The 24480-nt window shown below is 36.5% G+C and overlaps 1 protein-coding gene across 1 annotated transcript in view; it reads right to left on the bottom strand.

Moving 5' to 3' along the window:
* The window catches only part of LOC118984193 (transmembrane protease serine 11E-like), a 44151-nt gene that overhangs the window by 9524 nt on the left and 10147 nt on the right, over window positions 1–24480 (bottom strand). The window contains exons 2-9 of the mRNA XM_037041968.1: window positions 18210–18334; window positions 14280–14401; window positions 11089–11156; window positions 7751–7914; window positions 4454–4492; window positions 2396–2573; window positions 1266–1525; window positions 537–679 (exon numbers count right to left, since the gene is read on the bottom strand). Coding sequence (XP_036897863.1) covers window positions 537–679; window positions 1266–1525; window positions 2396–2573; window positions 4454–4492; window positions 7751–7914; window positions 11089–11156; window positions 14280–14401; window positions 18210–18334 — 1099 coding nt within the window. The remainder of the gene's footprint in view (window positions 1–536; window positions 680–1265; window positions 1526–2395; window positions 2574–4453; window positions 4493–7750; window positions 7915–11088; window positions 11157–14279; window positions 14402–18209; window positions 18335–24480) is intronic.

Raw genomic sequence — 24480 nt, 5'->3', positions numbered from 1 at the left:
CAAACTAGTAGAATCTGACCACTTACGGACTGTGATAAATTATAAGTATGTAACTTGGAGGAACCCCAAAGTGGTTTTTTTTTTACAAAGAATTGGTCTAGTCAAAATGCAATTCTTTTTTAAAAGTTACTGTATAATTCTATTTATATAACACTCTCAAAATTACAAAATTACTGAGATGGAGAACAGATCAGTGATTGCCAGGTGTTAGTGATGGGAGAGGAAAGTGGGTATTTCTATACAGGGAGATCTTTATGGTGTTGAAATAGTTTCCAACTGCAGTGGTGGTTCCACAAAACTGCACATGTGACAAAATGCTGTAGAGCTAGAAACACACATTGCACCAGTGTTAATTCTCTAGCTCTTATATTGCACTATAGTTATGTGCGAGGTAACCCTTGGGGGACATTGGGTGAAGGGTACCTGAGACTCTTCTGCACTATCTTTGCAACTTTCTGTAAATCTATTATTATTATTATTTAAAAATATATGATGAACAGAAAGTTATGTGTCATATTAGTAAGCAAACCACTTACCTGGCATGCATCTCTTTTTCCTTGCAAGGAGCCAGCACATAGCATTCTAGGAGTTATGGAATTATTGTAAGCCTGTGGTTCATTGCAGGTTTTAGTGTCTATAAGTTTCACCTGCACTTGCCGAAGATGATTTTGACTGTTACCTAAAGGGAACAAAATTGTCTTTATATTTGTTTATATACATATATTTTATAGACCTATAAATAGGTCTATAAAATAATTATTGGAAAGCCTTTCATAATTATTGGACAAGATGTTGTGCAGTTATGTTATTGGACAAGATGTATTGCACTATTGTGCAATAGTGATGCACTTAATAGGAACCTAGAGCCTGAAGGAATTCATGTACCTTCTAAATGACTTAGTCCACAAGCAGGGCATGACTTGTCCCAGGCCCATATGACCAACCCACTAACATATTTTTTTAACTTTTTTTATCATTGTTCAAGTACAGTTGTCTCCATTTTTCCCCCACCACTTCCCCCTACCCCAGCCATCCCCACTTCCCACCATTGATCAAACCCTCCTTTGGTTTTGTCCACATGTCCTATGTAGATGTTCCTGAAAACCCTTCCCCCCTTTTCCCCCATTATCTCACCTCCCTTCTGGTTACTGTCAGCCACTGACATATTTTTGGCATTAGGTCACCCACTGACACATTATGCCATTTAAATGCCTTAGAATACTAACTTAGATTACTATGATGTGAGTTTTTCTTCAGATTCTCACCATCATTTTGTAGGGCTCCAAACCCGGTCACAAACATCTCATCACCTGGGTGGAAATTATAAGATTCATCGGGGAGACAAACTCTATGTACCACATTTGTGTAGGGAACGGGGCGAGAAAGCTCTGCAACTGAAATATCATAGTCATGTGATGGATATTTGTATTTTTCATGGACAATTATCCTCCGGATGCCATGTTTCATTTTAGGAGGATATATTGTCACTCCAAAGGAGGCAGTCCACCTGGCTGGGTCCTTATACCTGGGGAGAAAGATATGAAGAATGAGTTCCATTTTCCCATGCTACCAATATAATGATTTCCATGGTATAATTTAATCCATCAATATGAGTTTTTTTTCAAAATTGCAGTTTCTATGTATAGAAACAAACTTTTGCAATCTGAGAAACTGTCTCATGGGTCAGATCAGGTAGCGATGACATAATGGCATGTTTCTTGGTATGTATATGCTGATTTGCATGCACTCCACATCCTAAGGCCTTTTGACATTTCTGGGCATTGGTAACTCCAAGGGACATATAAAAAGAATGTCCTGTACAGAATGGGAGAACTAAATGCATTCTACGTGCACCATGTCACCTACCCCACAAACATACACATTTCTCTGAAAACTGAAGAGGCTACACAATAATTTAACAAAGCATTACTATCCTGTATACTGTAGGCATTTTACATTGGATTGAAAGGTTTTTGCTCCTTGGAATATAACTAGCCAACCTATTCAGCTGTATAAGTTGTTACAAATTTAAACTTTCATAGGGAATTTCCTCATTAGGTCAAACCTACAACCCACTCCATTTCTGATGGATACACAGCAGAGACATTGTGGCTCTTCTCTTCCATATCAAGCTCAAAGTCCAAAGATGATTTAAAATTTCTGCTTCCTTTGACAAATTATTGTGTATTTTTCCCAATGTATAATTTACCTCCATATACTTTGATGCCATTTCCATTTCCATTTCCAGACTGTTAAACTTCTTCCTAGGTGTATGAGTTTCCTACTTTCTTTGTGATACATATTAAACTCATCTCTCTCAAACTTCCTAAGATATTTTCTTCTTGCCAGGCCCCAGTGCACTCTGCTCATCCCAATCACGAGGTTCAGGACTTACATTCTAAAGCAGTGAGCAGCACTCACAAGCCATGTGCTGTTGATTAAAGTTGCTCCGCAGCGATGGATCCCATCCCATTGCAGGCTAGCTTGCCATGGCCATTCTCCCTCTTCCACCTCTGTCCCACCGACAATCCTGACACTCTGTTTTGTAGTTTTATTCCTTCGAGTCCCACAACCTGCCAAAGAGAGATGATATATCAGTTAGCAGTTGCTTTTAACTTTCAAATTGTGTTACTATGTTCCAAAAATTTCTCATGCTGTTTGATTTTTACATTTCCTTAAACGGTTGCGTTTCATTACTTAACTTCTACTAATGTTGTAAGATTTAAATCAGTCATTACCTCCTTTAGGATGGCTTCTCTAAAAATTTCTCATAGTCAAACTGGATTAGGTATGACTTTCTTTAATCCTTCCATTTAAAGAAAAGTAATAATACTATATATATAGTGTCTGCATATACCATATTTTGCCGTGTATAATACGCACTTTTTTGCCCAAATTTTTGAGGGAAAAATAAGGGTGCACATTAAATATATGTAGTACCCGAAATACCTTGTATCTGTTCTTGTGTTTTGTAGGTATTTGTTACATAAAATTTTTTGTACCATAATATGCTCAAGAATAAATGCTAAAATTCTTTCAAAATACAAAAAAAGTCTAAATATAAATAAATGAATAAATAATTAAATTTTAAAATTAAAATAAAAAATGTTTTCCTGAAAGGGCCAAAAATGTGGGTGAGCATTATACATGACAAAATACGGTTCTCTCTCTGTCATATCATATATATCTGTAAATATATACATACATATATGTGCATATATACATACATATGTGTGTGTGTATACACACACACTAGGTCTAGAGCCAGTCTTTTAAAAACACAGGCAAAGATATTATCTGGACCTTTGGTAATTTCATCAATATATACTCCAGCCCCATAACTGCCTATATATAATGTTTACTACAGGGTTTCTCAACCTTGGCAGTATTAACATTTTGAGATGAATTGTTCTCAGTTGTGAGGATGGTTATCCTATGCAGCATAGGATGTTTAGAAGGGTCCCTGGCCTGTACATAGGAGATACCACACACACAATCATGACAACCAAAAATGCCATCCTGGGGCATAATCTTTGGGGGGTTAAAATTGCCCCTGTTTGAGAACTATTGTTTTACAATGATGCGTTCATGCACTAGTCCCTATATATAAAGTTCCCACTAGAGTGAGAGCTTCTTTAGGCAGGGAGTACCCTCCATCTTTGATATTCCTATCGCCGAACACAGCCCTGGCACATAGTAAGTTTCCCATAAATGCTGGTGGCAAGATCTGTGCCATTTAGGTAATGAGATTATCTTCTGGTCTCATGCCTCATTAAATTTGTGAATGAACCAACTTTCTGAGTTTGCGAGTAGCGTATTTCCTACCATCTTTTAAAATAAATACATTCTGTACTAATTCTGCAACTGTCGGATGTATTCTCTAAATGCTGCGGAATGTCCTGCTATAGAGGAAGGGAAATACTAGATCTAGAGCCGGTCTTTTAAAAATGCAGGCAAAGATATTATCTGGGCCTTTGGCGATTTCATCAATATATCCTCCAACCCCATAGCTGCCTGTGACTACCACAATATGGAATTAATAGCATCAAGAAGATGTTATTTAGTGTAGAGTAACAAGTTTCTTCCTCTAACTGAAAATGCCAACATACAGATGACTTTTCTACAAACTTAAAAAAAACTTTTGTGCTAGTATATTATGGACAGCTTCAATAAGAAGTGGGTATTTTTTGCCTCTTCTTTAACACCTGCACACCTCACTTCCACTCCACATCTGCCAAAAGCACCCATACATCCACTCCAAAATTCTCCCAATTTTTTTATTCTTTAGTAATAAAGTGTGCCTCAGAGATAAGGTAAAGAAAGCACCATGAGCTGTGCACAGAACAATTCAACTTTAGCCCCACTCTTAACACCACATAAAGAAAGCCTAAACTACTTAGTGTCAACTTTTTATGTTCAAGTCATACAATTTTAATAAATATCTTAAACTTACAATTGTTCAGAAAGTTGTCTGTTTCTGTCTTGTTGATTTCTAAAATACACAGAAATGGTGAACAGGGTTGGCACATCAGAATTGCACAATATCTCTGAATATTTCAAATACTAAAGGCTGCTTAATTCCATTTCAAGATAACGTATCTCTAGGTTGTAAAGAAAGTAACAAAGTTATTTTATCATAGACATACTATGTTCATCACCTTGGGGAAAAGAGACATCTGAAGAGTGTTTCTTTTTTTAAGATTTTAGAGAGAGGGATAGGGAGGGAGAAAGAGGGAGACAAACATCAATGTGAGAAAAAAGCAGTGGGTTTCAAACCTGCATCATAGGCCTCTGCCCTGGTGGGGAATCGAACCAGCAGGCTTTCCCTTTGTGGAAAGATGCCCAACCAACCAACTGAGCCACAGGGCTGAACTGTGTCTTAGAAACTTTAGTGTAGGTAGGAGTCACATAGGGAGCCCCTCCATGATGCAAATTCCTATGTCTCTTCTCAGTAATTCTGACTCAGTTATTTTGAGTTAAAGCTCAGGCATATGAGTTTTATACAAGGAAGTGAGATTTAGGTGGACCATAGTCTCTTTGGGGAAAATAATAGTCTGAACTACGGTATTGACTGCCCAAGTGTAATGATATCTTATTGACCATTATTTCAGATTATTTTACTAAAGTGACAGGCATAGTCCCATTTGTTTAACATTCAAGTGGCATCTCCATAAATTAGTTCTCGCTCCCATTTAAAACCAATGTTATTGATTTATAAGTCTTCCTTCTGCTAAAGTTTTAGCAACACAATTTGCCTTCACATCTAGCCAATGGCTCCTTAGCTTGTTGATTCCTGAACAATCAGGCCCTAACCCTGTGAAAACACTAAGCCACAGGTACATTCAACTCTAAGCACTCAAATATCCTGACTTGGCAGATTTCCAATGACCAAAATTATTCTCTCTGAACTTGGCAGGATGGGAGTTCTAAATGCAAAAATCCTAATGTTAATTTTTCTTTTAGTCTTGAATAGTATTGATTTACTAGAAATCTGTATCCTAGAAAAGATTCTTTCTGACTTTATTCTGGCTATTCGGGGGGGGGGGTGGCAAAAATAAGGAAAAACTGACATTTTTTTCTCAGTAAATTCTTCCTAGGGAAAATTCTGGCTTTGCATGTTGGCGCCACTGAGAGGGTTGGCCTCACAGATGTGTAACCTGTGTGTTGCGCTGGGTCCTGCGCTCAGCATGGCCTTGCACTTAGTGTGATGCTTACTTTCTTGAACTTATTAATAATTCTATCTCATACCTTGTGTTTTGAAAGTCAAATCCAATAGGACAATGGAGCATGTCATGAAGAGAGAACATATACATAACATATATATCCACAGGCTATTGCTACCCATTTAAATCTCTACCAGTCATAAAACCCTATGAACTCAGGATTCTGGTGAATGCACCATGTTCAACAAACTGCAAAATAAATATGTGATGTTTGCCACTGAGGAAGCAGAGGGCAGTGATAGCCCCAAGAAGCCAGGTTTTCTGTGTGAACCAGAATTTGCCTAAAATGTAGAAAGAAGGCAATGATATTCTAACAGACATGACCAACCAAAAGACCTTATAATATTTCTTGCTGTAATTTTTCTTGGTATTAGCCAACAGCTTCTGCTGGAAATAATGACATAGAAGAAACTTTTGGTGCATCCTCACTTAAGGTAAAGGTAGAAAGCATGCTTAAAATGTGCATGTGTCAATAAGAGAAATTAAAAAAGGTCATGCTAGCCTTGTGTAGTGTTTTCATTGATCTGGTAAATACTGAAATACATGTATGTATGAGCTATAAAATAGTTGTATAATTTTTGTGACTCCAAGTAGAAGTTAAATGCATTTATATTTGTATTTAAAATTGACATTTCACAATATGAAGGTGAACAGTAAAATTCATGCTAGCAATTTTAATTTTTTCACTTTGAATGACATTAACAAAAATATTATTACAAATGAAGAACACTGTGACAGAAAAAAAGTGTTATATTTTATTACTTTTAGCAGCCCTTTTTAATTGGATTTTGAAGAGTCCAGCATTTTTATTTTCACTGGGCCCCACAGATTGTGTAGCTAGCCCTGACTAGTGAAGCCTCCCCTTTTAAGTAAGTAAGGTAGCTGACCATCAGGTTTAGCTTTGAGTTAAGTCTACCAGCTTTCTACCTGTCCCCTATTGTCTCATTTCTAGTAGTGCCAATTCCCACGTTGTACCACTAGCCACATGTGCCTAGTGAGCTCTTTAAATGTGGCTTATCTAAATTGAAGTGTACTATACATATAAAGTATCCACTAGATCTCAAAGCCTCAGTACAAAAAATATATGTAAAAATAGCTCAAATAATTTTACATTGACTACTTGTTGAAATAATACTTTAGATATATTGGATTAATGTGTGGTTGCCTCTCATGTGTCCCCGACTGGGGACCTGGCCTGCAACCCAGGCATGTGCCCTGACCGGAAATCGAATTGGTGACCCTTTGCTTCACAGGCCCACGCTCAATCCACTGAGTCACACCAGCCAGGGCTACTTTTATTTTTTTAATGGCTACTAGAAATTTTAAGATTGTACATTTGGCCTTCATATTTTTATAAACCAGCATTGTTCCTGGAATAAGACTTACACATAACCAGACTTTTATTTCCACTGAATATCTCTTCTGTTCCTTATTTCATGATAATGAGGGCCTATCACTGCTTGTTTTCTCACCCAATCTCCACAAAAACAAGTAAACAAAAAACCTTCCAGAAATTTTATATTAGTTGTAAAATATACCAAAAACACATAAAAATAAATTTTAAAATTTTCATTGGTAAATGTTCTATGGGAAGAAACTATAATAAAGTATATCAATGATAGTTAAAAGCAGTATGTAGATAGCATAAAACTGTTCACACATACATCATGCTCTCAGGACATAAAATATATAAAATACAATAACAAGAAAAAGAAGGGTAATAGATATGCAAACTCATTTTCCCTTTTATCACTGGATTCTATAGCTAAAATATAAGGCCCAATGTAGAAAGAAATCCAAGTGGGACTTAATGACAGACTTGCATGCAAGGCATAAGTTTGGGGTAGTATTAAAAATTAAAATACCTTATTAGGAACAATTTGGTGCCAAATAAATGTTCTGCTAGGGGTAAGACCCCATAATTATAGACATCTAAAGTAGTTTTTAAAAATCATTGACCAAGACCAAACTTAACATAGAGCTATTGAATGTGAGAAAATTAAACTAAATAAGAAAAATAAACTTACTTTTTATTTCAACAGATTCAGGATCTAATTCAGGAGGCCCTACAGCATCTTGCAGCTTTTTGTGTAGAATATATTGAACAATATTATTTATGGCTTCAGGATCCTCAGTAGAGGGAAATCTAAAAATCAGCAGCATATGAGCCAACACTCCATTTTTCTCTTTACTGTGAACCAAAAAAGGAATTGAAAAGTTGGGTTTAAAAGATATAGTTCAGAATTAAATTTATGATAATATCACAATATATTTTTTCTTTATCATTCATTTGAAATACACACAAAAGCAAATCCATCAATGTAATTTAAAAGATCTAATTTGTCTTCTTCCATATTTCTGTTATTTACCACATACAGACCTTTCAGCTCAGCCTCCTAAATAGTAAGCTAGAATAGCTTACTATTCTAAAGGTTTATTGTGATAAGAATGTGGGACATAAATTAAATGGCTGGGGCAGAGAGGGTTTAGCTCTGACCACTGTTCATGGTCTCTTAACCACCAAAAGGTCCAGTTAACTATATAGTTATTAATACATAAAATAGACACTTCTCTTGCCAACTTTTCAAAATTATCAAATGTAATGCATACTGAGTATGAAATCAACTCTGGCTTTAGCTTTCATGCTTAATCCAAAAGTTTTTCCTAAGCAATTTTCAGGCTGTCCTAAATAACTCCAAAGTCCTCAGAATCTAGAGCTTGACCAAACTGTGTTGACTTTATGTGATTGTGTTTTCAAGGTAGAGTGTTAATTAGCTTTAGTGTCATTCTAATGAGTTACAGCCTTGGATTCAACCTTGACTGCTCTTTCTCATTCTCTCAGCTGCTCCACCACCACCTTTTTTTCATACAGTCAGTTCCCAAAGGATCTTACTTGTCCTTCTGCATGGCACTGACCCTCACTCATGTAAACTATAAGTAGGAATATTAATTAGAATATTATTTTAGAAGTTATTTTTTCCCTGGCTGGTGTAGCTCAGTGGATTGAGCGTGGGCCTGCAAACCAGAGGGTCGCGGTTCGATTCCCAGTCAGGGCACATGCCTGGGTTGTAGTCCAGTTCCCTGCAGGCCAACTCCCAGCAGGGGACGCACAAAAGGCAACCATACATTGATGTTTCTCTCCCTCTCTCTTTCCCCTCTAAAGATAAATAAATAAATAAAATCTTAAAAAAAAGAGTCCTTTAAAAAAAAAAACAAAAAAAAAACCACCACAAAAAAAAGAAGTTATTTTTGTTTATTATACATTTTATTATCCATCCTCTTTGCTACAGTGTTTCTATTTTTAGAAATTTAATTGTCACACACACTTTTGTGTACAGGATATATATATGCATATGTTCATAATAACCTTATTTTTAAATCAGAAAAATATATAAAAACTCATGTCCATCAAAAGGTTATTGTCTAAGTCAACCCTGAAACATACTTGTACTGAAATACTATACAGTCAGCTGAAGAATGGAACAACTGTACATTCAGTCTTTGAAAAGGTGTGCAAAATATATTGCCAAAAAAGTGAATTCTTCCTGGGAGTAGAAGTACTGGAAAAAGAGCTTTTGCTTCCCATTTTATGTAATACCATATTATTGAATTATATATATTTTTGTATTGCTTTTGTAATCTGAGGAAACAAATAGAGCTTTAAAAAGATTATTGTTATGTATCTCATTGCCTTTCAGGAACCCTATACATCAATTATTTCTTCTGTCTCAAATTATTCCTATACTGCTTGGCTTAATAAAACCCTCTCTGCCCCATCCATTTAATTTATGTCCCACATTCTTATCACAATAAACCTTCTTGAAAGGATAAATTACATTCTGCCTCATATTTACTTCTTTGCACTCTGCTTCCTCCCCTCCAATTCCATTGACTTTTTTCTGTAGAAGAAATGACTTCCTCATTGACACATGTAGTCAGTCCTTTCCAATCACATCACTTGGTCTCTCAGTAGTGTTTGTCAATGCAGACCACTCTCTTCTTGAACTTTTGTGCATCTGTCATGAATTTTCTTTTTTCCTGTTCTTTCCCTATTTGCTAGGTTCTTGCTTTTCTTACATCTCCTTAAATATTATTTTTCTTCAAGCTTTCATCAAACTTTGTCTTTCATTACCCCTTTTCTGAGAAATTCTATATGTATCCATGCTTTCTGGTACTTTGAGTTGATGATAAGCAAATGCATATCTTCACCTCAGTTCTTTTTTCCTCCCCCAAGTTAGACTCCTGTTTTAGGCTCATATGGTCTCCTAGTCTCTCAACTCAACATCTCTAAAACTGACTTCAACTTTCCATTACACTTCATTTCTTCCTACTGCAGTAACAGGAGAAAAAATAATGAGCAGCAAGATTAGTAAGATGAAGAAGTAAATTGGAATGTGGTTTGGTAGATAGAATTTGTAGAACTTAGTTATTTATAATGCGCAAGGAGCCCAGGAAAAAAAGGCATATGTGATGGCTTCCAGTTTCTTATTAGAGTGGATTAATTTTCCTTGAGTTCAAAATGTTTCTGTAGAACTTCCATGTGGAGATGTACATGGACAGGCATATAGTTCTAGAAGTCAGAAAAACAGTTTAGACTAGAAACATAAACTTTTATTTCAGTAGCATATGAAGCCATGTGGGTGGATGAAATCCCCTTCAGAAAGTAAAAATTTAAGGAGATCCAAAAAAGAACAATATTTTAAATACTAGGGAGTATGGAATTTTCAGGAGAAAGTGTCCAAAGTGATCACCTCAAAGATATCAGCAAATAGAGTAAGAAGTAACTCTTGGGGTTTTTGTCATTGAAATAATATTGGAAATAGTTCTTATCCTATTTTTGAAAAATACAAATAATTTTCATTAAGACAATATATTATTTAAGATTCTCATATAGTGTTTTGCTTAAAATGTTATGCTCTGAACTTTTATTTTATTCTTACAGTTGATGATCAGATCTGAAGTCTTAAATATTTGGAGCAGAAAGAGTAGAACAAAAGAAGATAAAAAGCTGATAAGGAGAACCAAAAGGTAAAGACAAACCTTGTCTACTATACTATTTAATATTAAACCAAAGGATGTGGCTTAGGTCCCTATTTGTGCTAAAGTTTCCATAAAAACAATTCTATAGCATAGCCACCAGTAATACATCTGCCCCTCACAATCACTTTGCAAATGCTTTCTTTTGCATTTAGAGAATGAGCAAGGCACATTGTAACCTGAGCCTAACACAGAACAGATATGATGTGAATATCTGCTAAATTGAATTATACCATATTATAACACTTAAAACAATATTTATAACTGATCATGTTAACAGTTTTAGCTTTAAATTATATACAGAAGTAATAATTTTAGATCTACATACCTGAATCTGACAATGCGTGATGTGACAAATTCTCCCCTCAATACAGATTTATAAAATGCATTTTTCACCTGTTCCAAAAATATTCAAGTTATGTCAGCAAGAACAATTTTCTGAAATTCTGCAAGCTTATTTGAAGCTAAATTGTTTAATTAAAAAACAAAACAGAACAAAATACATTGACCAACATTTCACCATGTACTAAACTTGAGAAATCTTTTTACTATTCTACTCAGTGATTTCCACTGAATTTTGCCTTAGGAATTACAGGAGCTAAGGAACCATCATAGCGGGGTGGGCTGGAGTGACATCTGCTATGCTACACTCAGAAAGAGATAAAAGAGAATAAACAGACTGATTTTTGAAAAGTAAGAGTAAATATTTACATCCTGAGATATAGGCAAATGTTAACAAGGGAAATAAAATAATTCTGCCAATTAGTTGGGTTATAAAAATGAGTGCATGTCACATGGTTTCCAAACCTAGTGGAAAATTATATATATATATATATATATATATATATATATATATATATATATATATATGTAGAGCTTATTCAGACATAACCCTGATTTGGTGTTTATAAGAATAAACACAATCAAGATTTGACCCTCTTCTTAGGAGGGTATTCGAATCCTCAAGCTTCTAGTCTACCAGCCAGTTTCCAGAAGTGTCACTGCCATTCCATTTCTACTCAGAGTGTTGGAACTGGAAGACAATTTGGAAATCATCTAGCCTTAATGTTCTAATCTTCACATAAAGAAATTTGTCCAGAATAAGTGGTACACCCAGTCACACATCACTAGCTAGTGCATGGTATTGAAAATAGGCGTCCCAACTCTTAGTTTAGGGTGCTTTCCATCACATCATACCACTAATCACCTCACAGAATATCAGGAGAAGTCTACATTATTCTCTAAGTAATCTGACAGTGAAAAGTAATCACCCAAGAGGAAAGTCGTATCTGTGCATGTACTTCCTGTGGATGTCATCCTACTAATGTTAACTAAAGATTTCATTCTTTTCGAATTCCCAGCCAAGATGGATGTGTAGGTAGACACACTGTGCCTTCTTGCACAACCAAAATTAAGGACAACAAAAATTTAGAAACTTTAAAAAAAAACTTAAAAATTAAAAAAAAAAAAACAGAACTGACAGAAAATTGAACTGTACAGATGTCCCACAACTATTCATCCAGACCAATAAGAAGGGTGAAGTTGGCAGCCCACAAAGAGAGGTCAAGGCAGGAAACAGTAATGACTGGTGGATCTGGGCATGCAGGCTGCGGCTGGCAGACTCTGGACTCGGGGTGGCAACAGGCAGACCCAGTGAGGCACTCAAGGTGGCTGGCTGACCACCACCACACATTTGCATGCAAATAAACCAGACAAAAATGGGCAGAGAGACAGACTGCAACCCAGGTTTCCAGGACTAGGAAATAAAACCTAAAAGCACCAATTGAAATCACTTTGGGGGGTTGAGGTGCCAGGAGAGACTCCCAGACTCACAGGACAGTTTGTTGGAGAGACCCACAGGATTCTAGAACATAAACAAATCCACCCATCCAGGAACCAGCACCAGAAGGGCCCAGATTGCTTGAGGGAAGCGGGGGAAGTGACTGAAATCCAAGAGAAACTGAAGTAAGTGCCATTGTTCCCTCTCTGACCCTGCCCCCACATACAGCGTCACAACCCAGCAACTGGGTTGCCCCACCCTGGTGAACACCTAAGGCTCCACCCCTCATAGGTAACAGGCACAACCAGACCAAAAAAAAAAAATGGCTCAAATGGAAGAACAGATCAAAACCCCAGAGCAAATACAACTAAGCAACCAAGAGATAGCCAACCTATCAGATGCACAGTTCAAAGCACTGGTGATCAGGATGCTCACAGAATTGGTTGAATTTGGTCACAAATTAGATGAAAAAATAAAGGCTACGCTAAGTGAAATGAAGGAAAATGCATAGGGAACCAATAGTGATGGTAGGAAACTGGGACTCAAATCAATGCAGTGGACCAGAAGGAAGAAAGAAACAACCAAACAGAAAAGGATGAAGAAACAAGAATTTTAAAAAATGAGGGGAGACTTAGGAACATCCAGGACATCTTTAAATGTTCCAATGTCCAAATTGTAGGGGTACCAGAAGGGGGAGAGGAACAGCAGCAAGTGAAAAACTTATTTGAACAAATAATAAAGGAGAACTTCCCCAATCTGGCAAAGAAAATAGACTTCCAGGAAGCCCAGGAAGCTCAAAGAGTCCCAAAGAAGCTGGACCCAAGAAGGAACACACCAAGGCACATCATAATTACATTAGCCAAGACTAAAATGAAGGAGAGAATCCTAGAAGCAGCAAGAGATAAAGGGACAGTCACCCACAAAGGAGTTCCCATCAGACTGTCAGCTGATTTCTCAAAAGAGACCTTACAGGCAAGAAGGGGCTGGAAAGAAGTATTCCAAGTCAGGAAAGGCAAGAACCTACATCCAAGACTGCTCTATCCAGCAAAGCTTTCATTTAGAATGGAAGGGCAGATGGAGTGCTTCTCAGATAAGGTCAAGTTAAAGGAGTTCATCATCACCAAGCTCTTATTATATGAAATGTTAAAGGACTTTATCTAAGAAAAAGAAGATAAAAAATATGAATGGTAAAAAGAAAAGTAATCACCCAAGCCCATGTTCTTTTGGCCAATACTGCTTATTTCCCCATTTTTTGAATATTTGATACATTCCTCAGGATAGTGTTAATTAATGCCTTAAGACTAGAATGAGTGCCCACAGATTTCCTATAGACCTGTGCACCAAAACCTGGCCCAAGGTTATTTTAGTATTTAAAAATACTCAAGTATATTTATGAATAGTTTCAGTCTTGTGGTCTTTTGCTCAAGGTCTCTTCTTTGGAAGTCTAGGACACATCAACCTTCACATTCCCAGAATTTCTGGATTCTGCTGGTTAAGAGCAGAGCCCTAGAGAAAGGTAAGTAGGGAAGCATAAAGGAATTCAGGTCACTTGGCTCAGCTCTGCACATCATATTCTCCAAAGTCAAATATTGTTATTTTTGTATATCTCTTAGGTAGGGGGGCCCCTTCACATTTTGAAAAGATATGAAAGATCAGTTGAATAGGTGTCTTAGAAACAAGGGTAGTAAAAATTATGGTAAAAAAGTGATGACCCTACAAATGGAGGACAAAATGCTTACCATTGATTCAATTCTCTGGCTCATTTCTGTGAAATTTTTAGAAGCCTCTTTTCCAAAATCATCATACAGTTTGTCACTTGTAAATGACAATGTACTATAGTAATTGTGGGTCCTCCTTTGATCTACATGGAGAGAAATAAAAAACCATCATACTTTTTATCAGATGCTTGTAAAACTCATCCTTTTCCCATTTGGTGGTAGCTGGAAAGATTGAGACTGGAAAGAATGTCTCAAATCTTCATCTCCATCATCCTGTGGTGAGCTTCATGATTACCTCAGACGAAAAGACAACAACATTCATCATCATGAGACTTAGAGTGTAAAAGTCATAAGAAATGCTTGGGCTTCCTGTGGGCTAATTAGTCACGTGTTATCAACACCTGAGTAAGCCACAGGAGGCAGCAAGTCACGCCATCTGCACGTACACACAGGGATGGATTCAGAAGCTTCCCAAGAGGCAATGCATTTTTATATTCCAAGAGTAGGTTTCTTCCAATTCGTATCACTTCTGGCCAAAAGGACTAGCATAATAATATGTATTTTGACTAAAGAATGAAGTGAGGGAAGGGCTTAACATGCTAGGAGTTCAATATTCAGAAAGTTTAGGAAGCTGGAGCTGCCACCTGGCGTAACCTTCCAGGGCTACTTAGTTTCACCTGGCTCCCTTGCCACCGTATTTCATTTTTCCCTGTCAGCCACAGGAATTGGCTGGTCTGCTTCCTTAGCCATTTTATCCACTTTCTGCATCTTGTTTAAGCAGGCCATATTTCGGGCTTTCTAAAGAATGAATGCAGCAAAGCTTTTCATCTACCCTTCTGTACATGAAGTAAGTATAGAGCCCTCAGAAGATTCATGAAACAAATATTAATGCTGACTATCTTTTCTGTGAGAGGCTCTGTGCTAAACATTAGAAATACACTGGTGGTCAAGGCTGGTGTTGATGATTATTCTGGGAAAACGGAGTGTGCCTCACCCAAACTCAATCTGTCTCCTCTTCTCTGTTGCTCATCATTCTTTCTGTTTTCACCTAAACCCCAGAGGAAAAGAAAACTAGCATTTGACACCTGTATCCCAGAAATACTCACATATCTCATTTATGTATAATAACTCCCATGGGAAGGCAGTATTAGTCACATTTATCAGATAAGGGAAATAAATATTCAGCAAATTACTTAACCCCAACATAGCACAGAGAGAAAAGACAGTACTGGGCTTTAACCTGGGGTCTAACTCCCAAAGCACGTATTTTCTTTATATGCTGCTTCTTGGGGTTGGAAAAAAACCAGACCTACTCATTAAAGTTATGAGAGAAATTTCTTATAATGTACAAGTTATGAGAAAAAAGCTGCTGCTCAATTAAAAGGCAAATGAACAAACAAAACATCCTGGCTGTCCAAAGAGGAAAGCCACCAGTCACACTCTGAAAAGGTCTGGAGCGACACAAAAAGAAGATGGCCAGCCGGCCAGAGGAACTGAAAGGTTGGGGTCTGCTGGGCATTAGTCACCAAACTGAGCTACTACTAATGAAGTCTCTCCTTCCTCACCTTCTGTCCCTGAATGGCCAGTGCGAGCTGAAATGCAGGCAGGTCCAATATACACAATTTAAGTTTGGTTTTTAATTTATTGAAATATTGACTGGTAGTTTAGGTCTAAAGTTGGGCCCAAGACAGCGTTTCTAACAAGCTCACTGCCCAGCACCAGGCTGATGCTACTGGCACCTAATCACATGTTGAATAGTAAGGTTCTAAAGAGGAAGAAAACAGACTTTTCCAGATCCTTAGACCTGTTAGGGTTTTTTTTTCTTTAATTATTAGATTGAATCATTTGAAACTGCTATTCATGTAAGTCAGAAATGGTCAAATATCAGCAACTACATATACTTCAACCAAATGAACAACTTATCTATAGTCAGTATTTTACTTTGCTCAAATGATTCAAACAGATCACTAAATGTCAAAACATATTTCCAGTTATTAGAATTACATGGCACATCTAGTTACTGGAGAATATCATTGAAAATATTAACAGAAAAATAAGAAAAATAGAGATGAACCTTGAGTTTTTCCACAGGTTTGTGATTCTATAACCTACAATGATGTTACTCATAATAGAGTCACCTCCTGTCTTTCAAATCACGGAGGGAACAAAGATGCAAATTCAAAGGCCTCTGGACACAAATGACACACAATTCTTCACTGTCCTGGGCTTTATGCCAAAACAACGTTTCTTCGAGTATGATCAATTCCATCTTTATCTGTCTGTTTCTGTAATAGATTTGTTAGGGTTCGTTTTGTAATCTAGGGATACCATCTCCTAAATACACATGTGCTATATTCACTTTGGTTTTAGTTTACGTTCCCCTAAACAGATGGCAGGCCACAATTATGACAGTACTGTACAGCACAACAATTGTTTATTCAGGTGTGCTGTGTGGGCAGTGAACACTGTTCCGTAGTACTCAGCTGATCATCCAAACAATAGGATCCAGGAACAGGTTACTAGAAAAATCTTGCCAGGTTTTCATTGTATCATATGAATAAGATTTTAAGGCTCATAAACACTTGGCTTCAGAAGAGACAAAGGGGAAGAAGAAAAAAACGTCTCCTCTCGCTCAGGAATTGAGACCCCTAGCATTACTAGGAATTCCTTAGGAAGTCAGACAAGCCAAAGTATGCCCCTAGAAAATATCATAAGTATGACTAGCTCATTGTTTATCATTCAGAATTCAATAAATGTTAGTTAAATTTCTAATATGTGCCAGGATCCTCTTAAATTCAAAAAATACAAAAGTGAATAAAACTTAGTCCTAGGCATCCATGGAGAATAATAATGATGATTACAACATCATAGAACTCAATCTACTCATAACAGAATTATGGAATTGTAAAGTTATTTTAACTATTCTTTTTTATTAAAAAACATGCTCCAGAAAAATTATCAAAATGCAGGTACTCCAAATTCAAAGACTTGCCTGTGGACAAATTTTACCAAAAAAATCTTTATATTAAATATTTTTTAAACTGCTTATAAATGACCCATGTTTCTTGGAAAATTAAGGCTGAACTGTGTCTGTTAGCAGAAGAAGATCAATTTACATATCACCATAAAACCACTTCTGCAAATACCCAATTGCATAATAATCAAGTGAGTAGTCTTTAGTTACAGGGTATGAATACATTACCTAGTGAGTAAGGGAGATATTAAACCAACAGGTCATAGTGGAGTCAACTAATTAAAACCTGAGGCAGAGTACAAGGTAACTTCAGAAGGGTTGTCATACCCTCAGAGAACGGCTCTGAAGTACCCTAGGGACCTTTCTAATAACACAAATGTGTTCATGTTTCGTCTATCAGTGAAGTACCCAATTACTGCAGAGTGAACCTCTTTACGATTAACCTTCTTACTATATCCTAACCTCTTTAATCACTTGTCATACATCCCAAGATGAAATTTAAAATAACAGAAATAGGCACTTATTCAAAAATATATCACTATGAACATTTTCCCAAATTACTAGCATGGAGGAGAACCTACTTATTTTCTTATGATCTCTAATTATTGGGCTGTCAGGATTTCAATGAGTTAGAATTATTTTAAATCAAGGTGACTGCCCTATGACCTCAAACAACTCAAGACACTGGACTCTAGCTCTCCAATGGTCTTCCCTAATTAAGACTAGATTATTACTTATTAATGAGTTTGAAAACCAGCATGTTATTCCCAGCAGGAAACATTGCTTCGTCAAAGATAGGAGAAAGAATCCCCTTGGTTCGTGAGGATTAAACATGAAACAAAGCAGGTACAGTGTTCTTTATACCACCTATGTAAATAATAGTAATGAATGAATAAGCCTAAGGCTAACCAAAACAGGAATGTACAAGAAGGAACCCCTGGGGTAAATCATGCAATGCCAGAGAAGCCCATACTTACTGTATCTCACATAATGAACAATGAGTCCAATGCACACTGCCAGAACAATCAGGGAAATAAAGGTAATGAGGCCAACAACCCATGGTTTCACACAAGCTCTCTTTGTGGCCCTTGCCACAGAGCGCCTGAGAAAAAAAGGAAATAGATTAATTATACCACAGTGTACACCATGCCCACTCCTTAGGTAAAACAGGTATTTCTGTGGAAATCAGAACACTCAGTTAGATGGTAGAGTACTCTTTTGTTTAGAACACACCTTGGTTGCAAGTTGCGGAATCCAGCCTGACTCTGGTTACCAGACTTTTGGCATATAGTTTGACTTCTCTGTAGTTCAGTGTCCTTGTCCATAAGATAAGGATAATGATAGTGCCTAGTCATAGCATTATGTAAGGATTAAATGAATTACATAGGCATCTAAAATGCCTACACAGTGCTTAGCACGTAGAAAATGTTATGTTGGTGTTAGCCATGGTTTACTGTGCTCTGTGCAAGACACTGAGTTAGGCACTGTTGGAGCTATGGAAATGTTTAAAGCCTTTTTTGACCACCCTGGAATCTTAACCTATGAAACGTGGTACAGCTTAAACAATACCAGGTTCCAGATGGAGTTTCTAATTCAATCTCTTTCTGTTTTTCTGATTTATTACCAAAACAAGCTTTGAGCATATACATAAGAGATAACCAGAGGTCTATTTTGAAAAGCTGAATGTTTGTGCTAATATTTATCTCTAAACTTCAGTGATGCTGCAGGAAATCCTTTCTTCTTGAGACTCCATCAACCACTCCCGTGTTTTCTGCCATCAAAAACATGTTACTGAAAAAATGTTCATCAACCTGCTTTATGCTCAATTGGTGAAGTTGCTGTTTCCTTATGTTGCAATATTTGCTAGGCAAACTCAAAAACTAGAGAAAATGAAACAATAAGTCAGTTGGCTAAAGAGTTGAATGTGATGCTATTCTTAGTTTCTTGAGGTGTTTACCATGCTGCTAGAATCAATGGCATGCACTTATACCTCCAGAGCAGTGTCTGGTACCTGAGGACTAGGGGGAATGTGTGGTGTTATTTTGGAGGAGCACCAGGGGATTGAATCAGAATAGAAAAAAAAAATACAAGTCCAGCTCTTTCCTTACCAGCTTGAATAAATCATTTAGACTGTGAGCTAAGTTTCTCCACCTGTCAATGAGGGACAGGATACTCATTCTTTCTAAAGCAAGTGGTTGACTGTGGGGCCGAGAATGAGGTCATGAATGTGAAAATGTGTTACTTGCAGAAATGAAGAGGTCTCTGTTTCCTGGTGATTTATGACCGAGTAGTGTTATTATCATCTTGGTCCCTGTAACACCATCGTCACATCCCACCTCTGCCTCCACATTTTGTTCTGTGCAAACACTGTTTTAGTAGTGAGTAATGCCATCATCACTACATGACTGCCTCTGCTGAAGGCACTGGGATGCAGTGGAAGGCTCCCAGGACTCTGCTTGGTCTCTTCCCTTGTTCCTGTGACTTTCCCATGAGGCTGTAGTCAAGGAAACTTCATCTTCCTCTCCCCAATCTCTTACAACACTGGTTCTCCCTTGGGTGGGATTTTGAACACCTGTTCCTAAAATGACAATTACTGCAATATAAAAAGACCTCCACAGGAGATTCTTTTTTCTGTGCAAATGTGCCTAAGAAGCCTAAAAACTGATTCCCCTTCCTTTGTGTCTGAATGCTCGCTATTCGCCTGTTGCAGGAGAAAGGAGATGCGTATGGCAGACGTGAGTAGAACCTGGGGGCGGGAGGTGGACTTGGGAAAGGAAAAGCTTCTCAACTAATATCAAAACATGCCAGATAAAAAATATAAATTTATAATTATAAGACACATGTAATTATCGGAAGCATATGAGCACTATGTAGAGCTGTGAAATATGACAGAAGTTCAATTCTATGATAAGTTTTAACCAAGACAGAAAAGTAAAATAATGCAGCCATTACATTGATGAGGTAGAGCTACCTGTGTTAACCTGCAAAAGGTCAATGATATATTTTAATAAAAATTTGCAGAAGAATATGCATTCTGTGTTTAATTTTTGTAAATAATACTACATATTTGTCTACATAGCAAAATATAGACAAAATAACAGAAATAAGAAACTTTAATTTTAATGTACTTTTTTGTTTTATCATGAATTTTTTCTAACAAAAAATATCATAGCTTTTGAAATTAAACAAAAGAGAGAAAAAAGTTTGAATTTTAAAGCAGCAAAAAGTAACGATGATGATTATATGCGTTTTCATGGAATTTCTGTCAGTATTGTGCCCAAAGTACCAGTGTGTCCTTCTCTCCTGACCCCCACCTATTACAGCTGTTTGAGTGCTGATCTTTGGTGACTTTGAATGAGCTAAGAGAGATAGCATGGGACAGAGAGAAAAGAGAAACTATCAAAAACACTTTCAATAAATAATTAAGAAAGTATGTTGCTGAGTCCCACCGTCAACCTATTTCTTGTACAATCTTGTACCAGCAGTTTCAATTATCTCCTATTTTCTCCATATGGAAAACAGGGATAATAACCCCAGACTTCTCCTAACCTAATGAGCTATGTAGAGATTTTAAAAAAGTGATAAAATCTTGTATTACTTTGAGCTCCCAAGTAGAAAGTCATTGTACAAATGACAAGGACTGTTATTATCATCATTATTGTAATTATTATTAATAATAGTAATGACCATATTACTGAAATGTCTGTCACTTGAAACATTATCTCTTCTCTTCTCTTTCATTCTGTACAGAATAGTTTTTTAAACTGATTCACCCTGTTTCTTAATGTACTTTATTTGTTGCTTCCTCAGTTAGTGATTCAATACTGAATTGCCCCAAATTAGATGTGTTAAAAGTGTGCCCCCCAAAAAATCAGTAAAAGCAAGAGATAAAACCATTTTATATACCATCAGAAACATGTAATTAACCCCCTTCTGCACATAAGTTATTGTGCAATCATTATTGCATGCTGTTGAAACTTCCCTGAACCTCCTCCTATAAAATTACCTTCAGACAGACTGGTTGAATTCAAATAGTTTCAGTGGCATCAAATTACTTTCTTTTCATTATTTTTATTTTCTGTGTGGGGACATGTGTGATTAGACAGTGAATATAGCAGATAAATAAAGCAGTTAAAATGTGGGTACATTTTGATAAGCCCCAAATCGCCAGAAGACAAGTAACATGACCAGAGTTGCATTATCATTGTTACTTTCTAAGGTACCACTATTAAAAGAGTACTAAAAAAGAAAAGCTGCAAACAACAACCAAAAAAGCAAGGAGAAAAAAGGTAGTAACACAAATAACACGGCAAGCACTAGGGAATAAGAAGTCACAGGGCTTCAGAGGAAAGTTCACCGGAAAAACCCCTTTCACAACACCACTACCGTGGACTCGTTGATAGGGGACTGTGAGCCTTTGCTCGCTCTCTGCAAAGATAAGCAGTAGTGATGTTCTTACTTCACATGTTTCACCAGGTCGGTCCAATTGAGTACAATGAACTTGTGCACAATATCTACAAAGCTGCTGCCGCCACAGCATTATTATCAACTACTGAACCCAGAGGTCAGCAAAGTTTTTTTTTAAAAGGGTCCAAATTTCTAGGACTTAATTATAAGTCCTTAATTATAATTATAAGAAAGACTTATAATTAAGTCTTTCTAGGCCACACAATCTCTGCTGCAGCTGCTCACCTCTGCCTTTGTAACACAAAAGCATCCATAGACTAAAATACATAAACAAATGAGCACGTCTGTGTTCTAATAAAACTTTATTTCTGTATACTAAAATTTAAATTTCATAGTTTTCATTTGCCATGAAATATTTTCTTCTTTCAATTTGTTTTCAACCATCAAAAAGTACAAAATCATTCTCAGCTCAAGCACTGTACTAAAACAGATGGTAAGCAGAATTTGACCTCTGGGACGTAATTTCTGCATGGTTGACTTAAGCAAGAGTTGATAAAATAATAATTGTGTTGGGAAGTTGTAATGGTCTTTTCATTTTCTACTTTCATTTTCAGAGCAAATCTAATGTAGTTTATCCTAATCCCATTGCCACTGACCTTGTTTTAGCATTTCTCACTAAAACTTGTCTCATGGCCTGACAACGGGTTTTTGTCCTGTCTACCCAGTCTCTGGATCATTCTCCATTAATTCAGTTATCTCTCTAGAAGTGATATAGTCAATGGCGAGACTGCTTGAAACCCAAGTTGTCCTCAGGTGGGCTAGCATCTTCTTTCTACCCTGCAACTTTCCAGTTCTTCGCCTTTTCTCATCCTGCCCCCTCTGTGGAGTAGCTTAGGGTCTATTCTTTGGGGGGGGATGTGCATATGTATACTTTATATAAAACAAGTTTCCAAGGCCTGTTCACACCAAAGTCCCTCCCCATGGGTAGCTCACTCTTCCCCAGGATGGCCTATCTGGGTAGGTGCACCAATGCTGGAAAGTGCTGTGGTCTTTCTGGTTGTTTGTGTGTTTAGCTGAAAGGACTTTTTAAAAGTTAACTTTATTTTCATCAAAGTAATATATGCATATTTTCTAAAAGTGACATGTAACTATAGCACTTGAGTCTTTAGCAGTTGTTTTGTATTTACCTCAGTTTCTGAATAACATTTTCACATGGAGTCTATGCTTGCATTTTAAAAGCTTATGTGCATTTAGCAGCCAGTTCCAAAAGTCTCCTTCACTTCAGTTACATTTATTCATCCCCGAATACCACACCTAAGTATGCATTTTGGGCTCCTTGAATATGGGAAATATAGAATACATTTCTACATGCTCAAGAAATATTCTTAGAGGGAATTGCACTGATGTTGACTTAACCAAATTGAACAAACTATTTGTCAGTACCACGATATGTGTTTGGGTCTCTCTTAAAGTACTTCTGGTCTTCCGTAGTCTTAGAAAAGAACTTGGAATGTGGCACACAAAGGTCAGACATTGTAAAGAAAAATTACTATTTAAGAAGCTTAATATCAGGAGTAAAAGACAGAAAACTGTACTTGAACAACAATTAAAATAAAATTTAAAACAAAAAAGAAGCTTAATATCCATAAAACACTTTATATAATAAAGTTTTGGTCAATATTTCTATTTCATCTGTGTTTAAAATACATGATTTTCCAACTGTGATTTGATGTACCACCTGCAAAGTACTATCATAGTACAGAAAGTGACAAATGCAAATAAAGGGACATTAATTTCAGGAGACACATTGTTTGAGGTCATTGAATGTCCATATGTTAACAATTTCTAAACAAAAGCATAATGAAAGTTACCACAATTAACAATATATTACCTTATGACATTGTTAATTCCCTAAGTCAGCACTTAAGATTTAAAATATAAATTAATAAATTTTATTTATTTGTTATTTTGTGTTTGGCCCTAGCTTTATTTTTTAGCTCATAGGATTGTGACTCCTTTTCCTATCCACACAAATCTTTCAAATGGTTTTTCCTATCAGCAGACCTACCACCTATTGGTGCGGTCTTTGATCTGTTTCATACTTTCTACAATGAGACTATAAAAATATCCAGGGTAAAACAAAATTTTTGTATATGTGTACAGGGAGCATATGATTTCATTGATTTTTAAAAACAACACAAATCACTCCTTAATAAAAATTACAAAAAACATATTCTGCCCTGTCTAAAGTTGCACAAACACATCTATAAAGCGTCTAAAAGCTTCAGCCAGGTCATTGAACTGAATTATGTGTGCATTCTCTACAGTAATAGCTAGAAACAGTTCTCATAGAGAAGTTATAATTATAACAAGGTAGTAGTCTAATTACTAGACGACTGTTTCCATTTTCTTTTTTATAACACTAAGACAAATGGTAGGAAATTCACTGTTTTCATTAGAAATGTTTTTATTTATATTCCCCTTGCTCTACACTGGTTTATAGATTAACCAGGTGGTTTATAAGGAGATTTTAAATATGCATAGATTTTTACATAGACATTATATATTATATATAATATATGGTATTAAGTTGAGGTGCAAAAAAAGTAAAACATAAGTGAAAACATTAGATGGGAATAGAATTAAAACTGTATTTCATAATTCTCATGTAGACATTTTCTCAAATCAGTCCACAAAATTTACAGCTTTGTAGGAGCATCTGAAGCCAAACTGAACAAAATAAGCAAAGAAGCAAACCTTGGTCAGGTACATTTTTTCAAAATACTCATGAGAAAACTGAGCAATTGTTCAGAAGCAATACAATCCTTTCAATTCCTCACT

Source organism: Sturnira hondurensis, unplaced genomic scaffold (assembly GCF_014824575.4).
Source record: "Sturnira hondurensis isolate 20B ecotype Veracruz unplaced genomic scaffold, ASM1482457v3 Scaffold0000566, whole genome shotgun sequence".
Classification (NCBI taxonomy): Eukaryota; Metazoa; Chordata; class Mammalia; order Chiroptera; family Phyllostomidae; genus Sturnira; species Sturnira hondurensis.
This window is presented reverse-complemented; position numbering and strand designations above follow the sequence as displayed.